General features: G+C 41.0%; 1 protein-coding gene across 9 annotated transcripts in view; it reads right to left on the bottom strand.

Annotated features, from left to right (window-relative positions):
• Positions 1-17,667, bottom strand: part of TSPAN4 (tetraspanin 4) — a 412,669-nt gene that overhangs the window by 367,262 nt on the left and 27,740 nt on the right. For 2 of the 9 annotated variants that reach the window (XM_068193868.1, XM_068193869.1), the window contains exon 1: positions 9,286-9,448. The exons of the other annotated variants lie outside the window; for them this stretch is intronic. In XM_068193868.1, coding sequence (XP_068049969.1) covers positions 9,286-9,392 — 107 coding nt within the window. In that variant the 5' untranslated portion in view covers positions 9,393-9,448. Of the gene's footprint in view, positions 1-9,285; positions 9,449-17,667 lie in introns of those variants that run through there. 9 annotated transcript variants of the gene reach the window in all.

Raw genomic sequence — 17,667 nt, 5'->3', positions numbered from 1 at the left:
TTTCACAATTTCTTATGAATAGGATACAACAGGGTCTGGTTTCATAACAAATTTCAGCAGAGTCAGGGGAACAGCCATATAGTTTTACCACCTAGAGAAACCCTGGTAACAAATTGTGTTCTCAAATACCCAGCTGTTCCCATATAATAAACATACACAAAGAGCCCATCAGGGTACACAGAGCTCAGAACATTTAAATTGTTACAGCAGCACCGTTAAAAATAGACTACTTATAAGTAACGACTCCATACCACAGATTTCATTAGCAGCAGACATACTGGTAGAATCAGATATCTACTGTCCAGACCAATTAAACCAATTAAAAACTCTGTTTCTGCAAAGAGGAACTACATAACCTCTGAGAGGCACAGCACACCCTGTGCACAGATCCAGTGTAGGCCAGACTCTAGTGTATGAATTATTAGAGGGTTACTAACTTCATTAGGAATCTGCCAATTTACACCAACATGGCAGCAGGGGAAGTCTCTCATTTCCCATGGTACTGCAAACACTTCCATCCTCTCATTAGCTCTCCTCGTTCAATTAGATCCCTCAGCATGGTGAAGGAATTCACTGCGATTCATTGAACTGTGTGTAGCCAAGACACCAACATCTGCTCCTATTCTCAACAGAAGACAACAGCCAAATCCAAAATTTGAGGACCTACCATTCCTCAAATGCCACAACAGGAGAAGGAGAGGATCAGCAATAAATTATCCTCCAACATACCACGTGTACCCGTATAACTCTTCATTAATACCTTGTGATTTACAGGGAGTGGAAGAAGATGATTTATCATGCTAGTTCATCAGATCAGGACACAGGCACAGGAAGTCCCTGTGCTCTGCCCAGCTCAGTCTTCAGCTATGGGTCAGTATGCCTGACCGAACTACAGAACTTTGTTATCAGGCATTGATTCCTGAAAGTATAAACACTTCCTGAGAGTATCATTATTACTATATAAAGACAGTGTGAATAGATATATTTATATATAAATACTTAAAGATGATAATATAGTCTCATATAATTAGAGCCTGCATTAGTTCATTAAATGCAGCTGTGTTTCATATAATTTTGTAAAGGTTTACTTTTACCTAAAAGAAATAAAGAGTATTTGTAAAAAAATAAAAATCCTCCTCTGGTATTTTCCACTACATACTTCTCAGTAATAAAATGCAACAGAAACACTCATACATTTACATTTGTATTACCTTTCACATCTGTGTACAGATTTGCCAGTCACCTTACTTGCCTGGAAAAGTTAACCTCAGACTCTCCTCTATTGAAGAAAGAAAATTATCTTGGAGTATCCTTGTCAGAAGCTAAGGATGAGGATTGTTGTTATCCCCCTTGTGCTTGTCCTCTTGGAAACTCTCTACAGAGAGGTACAAAACCTGCATAATCTCTCCAAGCTCCAGGCAAACAACTTTCACCAAAAGAAGGTGAAAGAACACCTGACTAACCCAAAGCTATTGATGCATTTAGGTTAAATTTGTCAGGCTTTTTTGGCTTAGAAAGAAAACAAGCCCTGGGCAACAGACTCTCCCTCTCTATCCCTGTTGTGCCTCATCGTTTGATCTTTAAGTGTCCCAAAGAGAAGGATGAAGTTGATTCCTCTCCCACAGCCAAAAGAGTCATAACACCTAGGTCAAATCCTTCCCATATCAACACAGAGCTGGGCCACAATTTAGCCAATCTGAGCCACAATTTAGAAGAGCACATACTAGCAAGTGGGCAGTTTGGATCAAGGTTCAAAATTGCTCCCAGAGAAAACGAGCTATTTTTGGCATAAACAACTCTATACTTGGCAGCCAGAGGAAACAGGGAAAAAAAATACCCAACATGAACTCATGGCCAGGCATCAGGATGTTCATTTCAAGGTGAGAGTCCATGTTGAAATCTTTGCCATAGATGACCACTCTAATGTGGAGGCAGATGTCATTTATGCAGCTCTAGTCATGCTCCCATTAGAATTTAAATTGAATTTGCGGTGCCAGATCCTCACATATGAAAACAAAAAATTGAAGCACACTCATTTGAGCCAACAGGGCAATATAAACACTTAACAAAAAAATTGCAGTTATCTGCTTGGCTAAACCAGGAGTGTCTGTCTTCTCGGTAGCTCTGGGTGTTTACACCACTTAAACAACTGACCCCTCATTTTATCTTGGGTCAAAAAAACCTCTTTAATATATCAACTGGAAAAAAGCCACATCAGTCCTAGACACAGAAGAGAAAACAATATAATCCCTGATGGTTACAATATACACTTCCATACTTCTCTACTGCTTACTGGGAATGCTAATATTACTCCCTCAAGAGCCCTGCCTCACTAATAGCAAATGTTTCCCAATGAGTTGCAAGAAGACAATTTGATTTTAGAGGGATTGCCGACCACTGGCATTTGGCATAAGATCTGTTCGCTTGTTTGTTGTTAATAAAACCCATGCAGAGGAAAAAGGGAGCAAACTGTATAAAGCTGCATGTTAAATCATGTGACTTTACATGGGTAGTGCATGCAACTCCTTTAAATGTACAATTATAGGGAAATCCCAGAAACAGGAACTTCAACCAAAGTCTTCACTTTCTTCAAGTACATCTGTCCTTAATATAAAAAGCAACATTCTCTCCCCTATTACATACTCAAAGACATCAGAAAAACTCAGTATCAATCACAGTACTCCAATTCAACCCCAAATCACTAAGAGACATTTCAGTCTCCCATTAAACACACACATTTAATCAATCTTCTTTCTATCCACAAATGAAACAAATTCTTGTGGTGTTTTAGAGAGGTTTTTTTGTTTTCTGGGTTTTTTTGGTGGGATTTTTTAATGTAGTTCTAAGAGCTACACCATTACTGGAAAAGTAGTATCATTGTGAAGTGCAGAAAAGCTGTGAAATAATAACAGGGGAGAGGAGGAGGGCACACCATAGATGGTGGGAGAACAGAGAATGTTATCCACCTAAACTTATTGTATGAAGACAGAAAAATACAAAACAATAGAATAGCTCTAAAAATGTTTTCATATACCAGAAAGGTAGTCTTTAAGCACTAATGAGTTCAAACTCTCCCAAAGATGTGAGTCCTTGGGTGCAGACTCTCAGAACACCACCTTTAATTTTGACAGTATCTTGTTAAGGTCATAGCTAGACATTGTGCTTGCTATAGTATGGTTTCCAGACTTTTAATTTCCACCCCACATTTAGTTATGAAATTACATCTGATATTCTGCAATTCTGCTTATTAAATTATTTTTTAAATTATTTCTTTTATATGTTTTTGTTAATATTTTCATCTGGTTAATATCAGGGCACAAAAGACAGAAAACTAATAAAGAACAAATCTTGTTCTCAAGTTAAGAATAACCTAGAAAATACACTACACAGATATCTACGTCATCTTGTCAATTCATACTTTTCAGATTGTAATAAAAGCCTTGATACCACTGTTCAATACTGAGCCTTTAATGGCAAGGAAAGAGATGTATGTGGCGATTGTTGGAGAGGAAGGAAGGAGGAAGATTTCCTAGATTGGGTATTTTAATGTACGTCTAGAGTATAAGGCTTTGAAAGCATAATATTGTTCTTAGGAAGAAGGGCCATTCATATTGTAAATAATAATTGGAGGAAGGAAAATAACCCCTGAAAAACCTCACCCAGTGCAATCATACATCCTCCTCCCACCTTTCTCATCCTAAAGAAAAAACAATCTACATGCTAGTACCACAAGCCACAGGAGGAAGTTTTCTAAATGTACCCAAAATGCCAAGAGTTCCACTACCCAAAAAAGCAATCTATCATAGCAGTTTCCAGGGGCCAAACAAGCAGGGATCTGGTATTCTCACTTCTATTTAGGGCTCAGCTATCGACTCACCTTGACCCTGAGAAAGTCACCTAGAACAAATGAGCAAAATGCTCTGTGACAGCTCACAGCACAGCTTGTGGAGGCCCTGGAAGAATCAATTTTCAGACATTTGTATGGGCAAAAGCACCTAGAAAACTATGCCAAAAGAAAGCACAGCAACACCACTCATATGTGCCAGTTCTGACTGCAGAAAGAGCACAAGTCCATTAAGAAAGAGCTTCAGCTATACTATGCCATCACCCTCTATGTGCCTCCAGATGACAGTTTATCTCTACTTCTACTAACTTTGCAAAAAGATATCAAAAGCATGAGGGGTCAGAGGCCTCTTGCCACAAGTGCATTTAGTAAATAAATCCATAATGGGGTATAAATTGTGAGATCAGTATTAAGTACACAGTTATTAATAGTGCAAGTTCTAGAAAAGCACATGTGCATCTCTGCCATTTTTCCACCACCCACACAGCACTTCTGGACTCAAAACACAGTAAAACACACACAGCTGTCCCTGCTCCCAGCAGGCACTAGGGAAGCTTTGCACAGCAGTGGGAACAGTATGGACAGACTTTCTCAATAAGACACTTAGCACACACCCTGAAGAAAAACTAGCTGCTAGACAGTCAGGTGCTTCTACCCCAACACCACCCTCTTCATTCCATAATCACCGCAATTCAAGGCCACCACAGGACAAAGGATCACTGCACACACACACAACTGAGCACCACCAAGGAGTTCTGCCCTTGGTAGTATTGAGGGGAGGCAGCAGGAGTCACCTATGGGAAGCAGAAAAATCCCACAAGCAAAATGAACCTACTCTCCAATACCTTTACTGTAAAAAGTCACACAAGGCTGGAAGTGACATGATTTTAGCAGCACTCAGCAAGCCCTCAGTTACCTGTGACACCGAGTCTGGGCAGCTCAGGCAGCTGGAGCAGCCATAGGCCCTCTCTCTCTGAAGGTTTCAGCACTGTACAGCAGCAGCACTAGCAGGTGTTCTACAGGACACATGCAGCTGGTCACCTCCAGTAATGTGGAAGCTGTGAACAGACTGGGAATCACCCAGACCTCCTTTCTGTCCTCCCCTCCCCAGTTCAACACCACAACACAGCATTCACAGCCTCCTCCCACTCTCGCTCACAGACAACTAAAACTTGAGTTCTCAACAAAGGCTCAGCACCCAGAGCAAATCAAAGGCATGTCCAGGTTTGCTACCCTTTACATTCACAAGAAAATAGAGAGTCTTGCAAACACTCACACAGTTCTGAGGAGAGAAATGCCTCATACAAATGACCAACACACAACTACTTCTACATACACTGTGTGATGGTCTTGAACATGTTAAACCATTGCACACATCCCCAAGCATGTTTACAAAACCTCTGTGACCACAGGTGCCCTCTACTTCTTCTTGTCAGGATCTTCTAATCAAACCAAAAAAGTATTGAGCCAGCATTCACCCTCCCCTTTTTCTCTGTTCTTCAGTTCTACAATCTTTTTTACCTCCCTTTGCTTCAGAGGAGAGATGGTAAGGTGTTCGGCATATGTCACAGTTGAGACAGCCACGATACACAGAATACCATCATACAGTTTCAGAAAGCTTCAACCCATACAGAGTAACATCACATCACTTCAGAAGACTGCCAGCGTCTGCTCCTCTTTATTCTTTAGCCCAGCCTTTCATACCCCTCGTGTTCATGCATTGCACCCTGTGCCCTCTGTTCCCTTTGGTGGTTGCTCAGTGCACCTGGGCACTCCATGGCTCATTGCTGTCAATGCTGCTCACCTGCTTCTCACAGCTGTACCCACTGGGGATGAGGCTGGGCCACAGCCCCACTCCTAACTGCCAGAAACTGTGAACCTACAGTAAGGTACATACAGCCTCTACACAAAAATGCATGACTCTAAAGCAAGCCTCAAGATGACAAGCAGACAAATGCTCTATCCTCTGGGGTAGTCAAAAGGTTTCAATGTGCCTTGTTCATCCTGCTTTCACAAGCTGCATGGAGAAAGACCTTGGTAAACCACTCTCTTCCTTCAGTTTGACCTCCAAGTTACTGCACCTGTAAACTGGGAACAACAAATGCCAAGACAAAGCTATTAGGCACATAGTACCACACAAGAATTCTGCATGACAAAATTGAAATGGTCAGGGCTAGGGTTTTCAAATTCCCACCTCACTAAGTTTACACTCATGAAAAAAGAAGGTCTCTTCCTATTGCTGTTTCATCCAAACACTAGTCAGCATGTGCAAGCCATGAGGCTGCCTGAAGAGATTCAACAGGTCCATAATGAGCACAACAGCCAGTGCATTTCTGGGCAGCTGAGTGACACTGAAGGCTGAACCAAACCGAGGTGCAGAGTAACAACAGCCTCTGCAGGAAGGCAGGTAAGTCTCAGAGAAACCTGCCAGCTGCATTGTCCATTGATGGCACTGCACGTGGCACCTGATGGACACAGAAAGAAGATCCCAGAAGGACTAATTGGGTGTTACAGCTACAGATAAGTCAGAGTCAAGGACAAAGTACTAGTTCTGTCACAAGTTTTAAAGCTATTTGTTTAAACAGATGCTCAGCATCACTAAATTGAATGATACATCTAAGAGGGTGACCAGCAGCTTTCTAAGCCAAGGCAAGACATAGATTTTACAATAGTTATTGCATAGATCCTACTTCCATTTAGCACTCATGGGATACAAGAATTCTGTTCCTTTTATTTGTACAGCTAGCTCTGTTGCAAAGAGTAAACACAACAGATAAACAAAAGTTCATGATCCTTCCCCTAAAAAAAAAAAAAAAAAATCTATCTTCCTTCTGTGTACCTGACCAAAAAAAAAGTAAGTTCCAAGAAGAATACTCCATTTCATTGTTTCCTTTAGGTTTACTACATTTTAGACATACAGATTAAATCTGTCTTTACAAAGACCTTAGCAATAGCTGCATTCCTTAAAAGTCAAGTGCATTGAAAACTTTCTCCTCTCTCCATTTCTATGAGTGGCATCTTGTGGTGATAATACATTTATTCTTATTTTTAATGGACAGCCACACCAATTTGTTCCAGCTGACAATACATTACTCAACACCATAGAGTGAAGAAGCCTGGAAAATGACATCTGCAGGGACAAAGCATAGAGAAAGCCTGAGCCTGCTTCTGTACAGAACAAGCTCCTGAGGGTTGAACAGGTAAGAGCAATGCACTGCTCGCACGCTTTTATATCAGGGGAAATGGACAGCATTTGGTTGACCTAGAGTACCAGTCAATCAAAAGTCAGTAGAGAAAAAGCAGTGGGAGAGGAGGAAAAATGAAGCTTGAGCTGCTGCAGTCATTTGCAGAGAGAATTATGGCTGAGAAGATGGTCTGATATTTTGAGGACGTCTGCCACAAGTTGGCTTGGGGCAGTGCAGTGGGCCAACTTCTGGTGCATGCGACAGAAATCTTTTCTTTTTAAAGGAAAAGGCAGAAACTCATAGGCAAAGCATTAACATGTGCACATGTGTGTGCAAGAAAAACAGAACATGACCAGCCTGCAGGTCAGATCTGGCCCAGTTGCTAACACAGTTGAACCTCTGAGTTACATCACTCACAGCTCATGCCTATGTTTTTAATGCCCTTCCTATCTCCAATTACACTATTCATTTTTTTAAATCTATGCATTAATACCCACCAAATTACAACTCAGCTCAGAGTTAAAGATAATCTTTTCTCTCTAAAAGCAGCTTGTTAGAGCTCTGCTCTTATCTGGGGTTGTGTGCTTCATTACAATTTGCTATCACATGCGGCACGACCACACATTCAAGGTTGAAATGTACAGAAATAAGAGAAAACAGATCACAAGAATAAAAGAAAAAGCTGTTAGGTATCTGGTCAGCGTGCCTGCCCTCCCCCGCTATCAGAGTTTGCTGCTTTTGAACAATTTATGAAGACCCACAAAACCCCTGCTACACAGGCAGCTGAACATCATGGCAGTAAGTCAGATACCAGCACCTGAAATCCACTGAAATCTAATGACTGATGGCCACTGACTCCAGTAAGCCTTGGATCAAGCCCAACCCCCAGGTCTCATTAAACTCATCTTTATATAAAAATCGATAGCCCTTTTGCCTCCTCCTTCAGCTGGGAGGGAAACAACGGAAGCACTTCTACAATCAGAATTGCATCTTACACAGGCTAAAAGAGTAAAGAGCTCCACAATGAAATTAATCAAAGTGAAGGAGTTATAACAGGCTCAAAAATGAGAGCACATTAATAACTGCTCCCTTGTGGTAAACAGAGCTAGTAATCAAGCACAGGTCCGGCAGAACCTATCCACAGCTGAAGCAGAATTAGCTCTGTAGCGACATGAATGAGCAAGTGATTGGCTTGGACAGTCATAGGTGAGGGTGGAAAGGCTCTGTAGAAATTCAAATAATCCATTTGTTGGTCATTCCGGAGCAAAAATCAGGTTTCTGTGTCCACCATCAAGATATTTTGCATTGCCAGCACCCAGAACAGCAAGGATGACAGCCCCAAAAACAATCTTTTCACACTATGACTCCAGGCCTAGTACAGCATCCCAGTCTTTAGCTAGAATGTTTCTATGATTCTTCAGAGCAACCCATTAGTGAAGATCAATTGATAAGTGTCCAGTTTTTCTCTTCTGTTCCTGTGACAAAAACATATTCCGACAGCTCTTTGCTGCCCTTGTCTTGGGTCAGGAAATTTGCCCAGAGAAAACTCACTCTCCTACTGACCTTTCTTTTGTCAGCTCAGTAGCCTATGATACCACGATGCTTTTTGAAATTTAAACAGAAAAAGCAAAGCAAGTGAGTTTTCCTCTCTATTCAAAGTTACAATTTGTCAGTGAAATCTCTGCAGAATCTTCAAGCTAAAGCACTGAAGCAGAAAAGGAGAAAAGAAAGCAGGACTTACTCAATGTGACCTTTCACTGGACATTTTGGTTACACAGGAACACGCAATACCTTCTCCTTTCTTCATCCTGCTATGAGCACTCGGTATATGAATTTAAAATCCTGACTGTGCCTACCTTCAGAAGCCCCTTGGAGGTAGCTGTCTGTCTTTCACTGACAGGTAAGCGATACCACAGATATCTGGCTTTATCAAAGTCAAACAGCAAGTCTGCAGCTCAGCGTTGAGCTGCATGAGATTGACTTTTGATGTTATGTATCTAACAGTTTTGGAATTTTTAAATTAATTTTTAAACATACATTCATTTAAAAATAAATAGTTGGATGAGAAGGAAGAAATGAAAGATTATGGGGGGGAAAAAAACCCACACATGAGAGGCTAAAAAAAAACACTACTGAATTTGCTGGCATCTTTATAGCAGGGCCCCTCACGCACTCCAGGACACAAGCCTTGACGTGAGAATGTACCCACCCACATTGACAAAAAATGGCAGAACTGCTAGATAAGCATTCACTCACATTGCTGACCTTCCAAATGAATGACAAGCTACCAGGAGCAATGTCAGCTGGAACCCAAAAGGTTCTTGCTCTAAGGACAATGCTTGGGATTCAAATTGCACAAACATCTCTACACAACTTGAGCCACTTAATACAGTCAGTCTCAGAGGGACATCTGGGTTCCCTGTACAGCCAAAGAAAAGATGCAGTAGCTCCAGTATAGCTTGTTAGGGAAACTGCCCTGTCTGACCCCCAGGAGCCACTCTGGCAGTCACACTCCCAACCAACCCCAGACTTTTGCTGCTGGGACCAAAGTCCCTTCACAGCAGGCAGCTCCAGTGACCCCCTCTTGATTCCCTACTCGCCCAACTACTGAGCCCATAGACTGTAAGGGTGTCATCCTGCTGAGTCCAGTCACATGGCCACTTGTCACACTTTGTCATGTAAAGGGCTGGCACCAGTTCCCAGCCCCTTTGCTGGGGCTCCCACCACGTCCCCCAGCCAGGGCGCAACCTGCAGCTCTCACCGCAGCTGCACACACAGCTACCTGTTCTCTGTGTACTCCTCAACAGCCCTACTTGAGGTAGAATGAATCTCCCTTTCGTTTCCCCTGTCACCTGCAGAAGAAAGCCCTAAAAGACTAGTCAGATGTCTACTTAGGTTCTTAGATGGCTTTAGTTACACAGAACTAATGTAAGTTGAGGGTTTTACGCTGACAAGAAAAGAAACTGCTCCACAAATACCACAGTCCTGTTAAGTCAAGCATCTCCTTTTAAAGAAAAGCAACTTCTTGATTTGAAAATAAAAGAAAATTCCAGATAACAGGCAAAACACAGGTTTAGGTTCTAAACAGAAAATTACTTTGGTCCAAGTAAGTCCTCCCTGCAAAGCAGTTGTCAGACTTAGAGCCAGAACATTAAATTAAAGGTCTGGGCCAATTATAAATATGATGCAAAGATTGAGTCTCCTTGATCTTCAGAGATTTTACTTATTACTTGAATTGCCTTATTTGCCAGATTCACATTATGAAGGTTTTCAAAATACCACTTTGTTCTTAAGTGATAAAAAAAGCAATCACTATAAACAAAATGCTCAAGTGTTGTTTCACCTACTAAGATTAGATGCCAATTTAGATCATAGGAAGCTGTAGCACTTCAATTTCTGTATACTATGATATTTTTACTAGGTTGCAAAGATTACCTACATCATTCTCTCTTTATTTTTTAAATAATAAAACTATCTTCTGTCATATTTATGTGATACCTTGAACAAAGCTTTTCAAAACTAAGCTACTGGAGCTTGTTCACACTACACTTTGTCTCGCTTCTGTCATTTTTATGTTGCCCTTCCAGCACAGCTGAGATCACATGTCCCAATTCAAATGCATGACTGTGATCCTTGAAGAAGAGTTTCCATAAAACGGGGTTAAACAAAACAGAAAGCAGGTAAGAACTGTACTGCTGCCTTTTTTCTGCACACAGGACAGGAAAGTCACGGCAGAGAAATTTATCCAAGAAAAAAGTATCTCCAGGTAATTGTCAGTTTGAAGACATTATCATATTTTACACAGTACTGGCTTCAAGCCTGAAAAATAAGTAAAAGACTCTTTGAACAAGACATAGGGAAAAGGCTATCTTTTACAAGAAATCAGCACAGGAATGTGCCAAAAGTGCTAGCATACAGAATGCCCATGCAGAGGTAGCATTTTTACAGATCAAATTTCTTAAATGAAAACACTACTTCTAAAGCCCAGTCTTTCATGGCTAGGAATAGAAATTCTCTATTGGGAAATGCTTTCAGAAATTAATTTGAAAATCAAAAGCCCAGATTTGACAAAGTAGCTTTGTTATGGGGAAAGGGGAGGGAACAAAAAAAGGAAAAATAAAAAGAAAAAAATGTGGGAAACCCATAGTCTTTTAACACCTTTCCTGTTCTCCAAAAACCTGTGTAACTACATTTCACTTTAGAGTAAGCATTTGAATTTTACATAGAAACAGTGACCAAAAATCTGGTATATAAGGCAGGTACTTTGACCCCAGCACCCCTTACAATATCAACAATCATTCTCCAGTTGGCAGCATTTGCCACTGCAGACCCCAAACCCTTGCCACAGTCTACTCTCTCAGCCCTATGGAGGCAGCCTTTTTTACCCCCACAGATACACAGTTGATAAAAAAGCAAACCATTTTTCTCCCTTGCCTGTAAGGCCTCATGAATTGCTTATAGAGCCCTGCCAGCATCTTCAGAAGGATGCTGTAATAGCATTCAGACTCTCTCCAGATAGCCACGGTGAATCAATGCTTATGCCCCAAGGAAAGCCAGTGACAAGTAGGTTCCTAAATCCCAAAGCAAGTTTTGTACAATCCTGTCCATAAAAATCAATCAAGAAATTGTATTGTATTAGCTCAGGAAATCAAGCTTGCTTTGAGCAGCAAACAGCACGGGGAAGGCAGAAGTTTGTCAGCTATGTTGAGGTGAATTTTCCTGGCAGAGATAGCTTGCCTCAATCTTAAAAAGACCTACCTCTCTGCTTTTTGGCCTTTGCTGGAGCCACAAGGTGCTCTAGCTGTATTTACAGAGTAGCTGGTGGCTGTGGAACAAAAATGCTTTTGGCTTAGGTGCTTATCCATAGCTCTAGAGAAATACTGTGGTGAACATCAAACACATCTGCTGGCACAGACACCTTCTCTGCTGTGCTGCAGAGCTTCTGACACTGCCTGTGTCGCTGTCATATCCCAGTGCCTCCCAGCAGTGCACTAAGTGCTGCAGCTAATATCCAATGTTCTGTTTATTCTCTTCCCTGAGGGAGAATCATATGCACAGCAGTACGCATTGTTTTGAGGGAACAGCTTTTAAACAGCTACAAACAGCTTCTGCTGGAAGCTGAAATCATGTGCCCTGAATGAAAGGTGTTCAGGAACATCATGCTCAATAAAAGTTCATTTCACAGACTAGGACCAATATCCTCCTCTCCCTTCCATTAAAACAGTCTCTTCTGCAAAGAACGGCTTTATCCTTTTGCAACAGTATTCTACTGAACTAAATGTCAAATCAAAGAACAGTTTAGGTTGGAAAAGACCTAAGATCATCAAGTCCAACCATTAACCCAGTATTGCCACATCTACATGTTTTTAAAATGCCTCCAGGGATGGTGACACAACCCTGGGCACAAACTGTTCATCAACAGCTGTCCTACCATAAATGTCCGTGGAAGCTTTTATAACACACACAAGTGCTGAATTGCACCATGACTCTACAACCAGATCCTTCACTGATGCATGGGAAGTATTTTGGAATTCCTGCATGAGAGAAACTATCAGTTTATTATCCAGTATAGGATATCAGCCTTTGTTTCCTCTCTGTTTTGCAGACTCCCTCATTTTCATGTCACGTGCAACAAAGCTTATACTCTTCTTGAAGCAGAACAACTCCTCCAGTTCCTTAGCAATACTCTACTTCTTACTGTAATTTGGTTTCCTCACCAAGGAGGTGTACATATCTCTATCATTACATCCAGTTCCTGAAGCAGGCCTGCCTAGAGTATTTGATAAAATCTGAATGAAATTGCCTGGATAGTAATGTTATTATGAAAATGCCATATGTCTAGGGAATTATACAGTAAAGTTTTCTTAATAGCTTGTGCACTGAAAACACTTCCTCCAAAGATATAAGCAAAACCAAATTAAACAATTCAGTAATTCTGAAACAAAGAAATAGATTTTTCAATGCATAACTTTTATATAGCACAAGAATGGTCTCCAGAGGTGATGAGGGTTTTGTTATTCTTTTTTGAGAAGTCATCAAAATCTACAGCCCTTAATACTAAAAATTCTTTTCACAGACCAGATTTTTTCTGTATTGAAAAAAAGAAAAAAAACCTCAAGCACAATTTAAAAAATCCTACAGGGAGGGCATTAATAAAACCCTAATCTGTTCTGCTCAAAAAGAGCTCTCCTCTAATTCCCCAGTGGACCTACAAAGAGCAACTGATAAAACAGTTCCTAACTCTCCACCTGTTGATGCAGCTTTCTTCTCCATGAAGAATTAAGAGTGCACACTACCAGCAGAAACAAAAAAAAAAAAAGTTACAAAAAAAGAGACAACAGCACCCCTGTAGTCCTAATACCACTTCAGATTTTAAACAGTAAAAAGTCTTCTAATAGACAGAAAGTCATATTTGACTCCCACATGTAAGTCAGAGACAAACTGCTCCTTCTAAAATAAATTAGCAATTAAAATTTAGAGATTTGCTATAACTTCACACAAAGAAGTTTCCAAAGAAGCACATCTGCCATCTCTGCTATGCTGGTGGCCTGAGATGCTGTGAGTGCTAGAAGCACTGTCAGCACAGTAACCTAGAAGTCCTGCGGGTCCAGAACTCAGCCCCCAAGCTGTTAAGTCCAAAGTCACTGAGCAAGTTCTGGTGACAAGTAGATGTTTTAAACTGTAGGGGTCCAGCATAAATAACTATTTGATTTCCATGGATAAAAACACAAGTCCAAGGTGCATAACATGTTGTGCTTACCACAGTGGTCTTCTCTAGAATGAGCACCTCCAAGTCCCAGCTGAGGATTTTTCTTGAGAATTGAGGTGGGTGAAAGCATCAGCCATCACCAACAGGACAGTGGAAAGGATGAAGATATGCAAGAAGAAAAGATTCTGCTAAGATTTTGATGAGTGCACTATAGGAATTGGATAGAAGCAACTCAGAAACACTACAACCAAACAGAACAATTCCTAGGGGAAACAACTATCTCAAGTTAAAATTCTTCTACTGTACTTGCTTCAGATTGTCTGGCTATCTGTCCTGCCCACCACAGAGCCAAGCTGATTTCAGAAATGCTTAACCCACAAAGAAGTAACATCCCTGTGTAAATAACAGAAATACCTTTCTTGCAAGAAGTATTCAAAATCCCAAATATCTGCAAAATGCTAGCACAGATTTACACATATCTTTTAGCTCTGATGGCATGACAATCCACTTTGAATTGGCTCCCATGGTAACTGCAATATTAAGGTCCCCTGAGAGTCATCTCACACAAACACACATACACAGAGGATTGGAAGGGCTCTGTGCAGAGACAGAACACAAACTTATCCAAAGCAAGGAGTTTCTCCAAAGCACCTGCCTTCCAGCTAAAAGGATTCACAAATACACCCTTTCTTTCCCTTAGGAAAGGAATTCATCTCTCACATCATCTCTAAGGCTGGAGCAAGCACCTCTCTTTAGGAACTGACTCTTGCTCCCCTCTTCCCTCATACTCTGATATTGCCTAACTGCAACACATGTACTTAAATCATTTCACTCAGCAGGATTTTGTTCTTCAATAAGACTCAGCTTTGTAATTCTTCTACCTGGGCTGGTGAAAGCCCAAGGAAGCCAGGAAACAAAGCTCTCAGTCAACTGGAGAGTTAGCTGCTCCAGAGAGACACCATGGTGTGGTCAGCCAAACACTTGCACACAAGTCCACGTCTTTCTCCACTCCACCTGGTAGCACCTGCATTTCATGCAGGACTCAGTCTAATCAGAAGTCAGAGGTTCCCAAGAAAGGAAGCTGATATAAAAACAAAACACCACACCAAAGTTATGCTGTTGGTACCTTTCTGAACACTAGTTTTCTGTGGTATACAAATGACAGGCATCATAGATTTTTAATGGGAAAAGATCTCTTTGTGTAAGGTACATTCATCATCCTTTTCTTGGGATATCCCTTAAAAATTTTGATAAACAGTCCCAAAAGAGATGCTTTCACAACATCCCACTGACAGGTACAATTCCATCAGCATCCCTCCTTTCCAGCCTGCTATAATTTATTAACTGTCATAATTTGCAAACTCAGCCTCTAGCAAAACAGAAGGAGGCAGGAAAGTAGTTTGAGTGAGACCTATAGCAATTAGAAGGAAGTGTTTCTCAAGAGAAATTCCAGAAAGTGATGGTTCACTCTTTGCCCCAAAAGAAGTCATGTTTCTTGGCAAATCAAACCCTTTTGTTCATCTTCCAAATGTATTTTGGCCGAGCTTCCAACTTCTAAATAAGAGGCAGGAAACAGCAAATTAATTATAGTATCATTAATACAATAGTAGCCTAACACAGATTTTGTTAAAGGTTTCTGTTGAAAAAAAGGGGTTTTCTAAAGTTGTTTTATAGAACATTTATATAACTTCAATTATTTGGAGATAACAAGCACTGCACACTATCTAATGAGAATAATTATAAACACTACTCTTCCTTTGGGAAAGTATCTTCAAGTCAATGAGCCAGAGATACTTGCGCAAGCAACAGGTATTTTTGATTCGGCTTCTCAAAAGTGAGAAACAGAAGAGAATTTTAAATTCCTGCCCATTTGGCAGAGCACACAGCTCTTTCTGCCTTCCGTTCTCTCAGAGACGTGACATGGTAATTGACAATGTGAAATCAAGTCCTAAACATATCTGCTATTTTACATCTGGTTCCTGTTATTTTAACCTCAGAAGCAAATTGAAAAAAGGAAAAAATTCCTATTACTGCTGATTGCTTATACTTCCCTAAAATTCTCTTCCTTTGTTCTAGCAGTCAGGTTATTTAGAGGATATTACCGTAATCCAACAAAGAATTTAAGAATATGAATATTTTCAGTGAAGGCAAAGGCTTTAATGGATCAAGATGCTTTATTTATTAGATTTCATCAGCTCTTGCTTCATATTCTAACTACTCAGCAGAAATAGCCTTACAGTTTTATTATTCTGTCTGCTGTATTAGTGATAAGTCAAGTATGGAGCACGTAGGCTCCACTTGGGAATTCACATCTACCTTCCTAGGGACAACTTATCATACATCAACCACCAGATTATTCTTCCTCTAAACTTTCATCACAGTTACTAAAAAGTGACACCAGGCCAAGAACAAGCAGTCAGACTGCACACCCAACACCCTGTCTGCCTGGGGGACAACCAGAAAACCAACAGGATGACAGTTCTATACAAAACAGCCAGTCAGCTGTCACTCTGACCTCAGCACAGTCATGACTGACCAAAGCTAAACCACCATCAGATAAGACAAGATGTGAGCAAGCTCTCCTCAGTTACAGCCCTGCAGCCCTACTCCCTGCACTGGGCTGTGCAACTCCGCATGGCCACACACTCAGTCAATGCAGCTACACTGCAAGACCTGCCAGCCAGGTAATGAGCTTGCAAGGCCATGTTAATCACTGCAATAAGCACTGGTCGACAAAAATCCCACTACTTCATTTGTCATCTCTTGTGTTGTTTGGTAGAACATCACTTGAATTGGGAACCAACAGCATCAGCATTGTGCACTCAAGAATTCAGGAGAAATGCACAGTTAAGACAGAAGGCTTGTTCCTGAATCACTGCTTTCTTGCTGTGTTTGACACCAGCTGTCAGTACTTCCACAGAACCTGCTCTGTTCTACTCTTGCACCATCCCATACCAGTTACCCAGCAGGCAGCCCAGGAAACATCACCTCTGAAACACAAGAGAAGAGGGGATGGGAAGAGATAATACAAACTTCCCTGGCACCTTCTTTCTTAAGGCCATATTGCAATACCTCCACAGTAGCTTCTACTTCTCAACCTCCTCTAACTATGAAAACAAAATGCAATACCTTTGTTTACTTCCTTGACACCCACAGACAATCTCAAAGCTAAGAGAAGCAACCTGCATTTGAGAAGTCCCTGCAGACAATCCTATAGGAATGAATTAGCATAACTAGCAGCAGACAGCTGCTACCACCTGCTCCTAAGAGGCACATTCTACTCAAGACATGGCTGTGGCACATTCCAGACACCAGTGCAAGCCACCACTGTCCAAAGCACAGACCCTTTCTTCCCTTCCTGCACCTCACTTCCGCTCTCCCAGAAACACTCCCTCGTGAAGCTGCTCATGTGTTCCTGTTTTGTTAAAATCAGCATCTTCCCCAGAACAGAACTCCCCAGAAAAGGGCCTAAATAAAGAGTCTGCAATTAGCAGGAGTGGGGAAATACACATCTGCTCCTTGGAAAATCTGAAGAGGAACTGCAATTCCAAAAGTCAGCAGCAACACACAGCTATCCCCAAAGTTAACATCTGCCTCTTCTCAAAGTTCTCAGGTTACCCTACTACATTTTCCTTTATAAAACTGTACAAAGGACCTTATTTTCTCACAAGCAAAAGAAAAAGCAGTCTAGAAATTGAGGAAATATATTGGTGCAAAAAGATTTCATTTACCATCTTTGGACAACTGATACAGAATTTATGTATTGATGGTGGAGTGACAAAGTCCCAAAATATATCCGTGCTCTTCAGAAAGCAAGAAGGCAACATGTATCCTCTTTATTCCATTTTGTTCATTTAATCCTAAACAAGAGCAGGTACTTTAGGTGAACAAGATATTTTTCAAGCATTTCCTAAAGTAATAGCAATAAA

Source organism: Anomalospiza imberbis, chromosome 6 (assembly GCF_031753505.1).
Source record: "Anomalospiza imberbis isolate Cuckoo-Finch-1a 21T00152 chromosome 6, ASM3175350v1, whole genome shotgun sequence".
NCBI lineage: Eukaryota > Metazoa > Chordata > Aves > Passeriformes > Viduidae > Anomalospiza > Anomalospiza imberbis.
The sequence above is the reverse complement of the archived record's forward strand: the minus strand, read 5'-3'. Positions and strand labels throughout refer to the sequence as shown.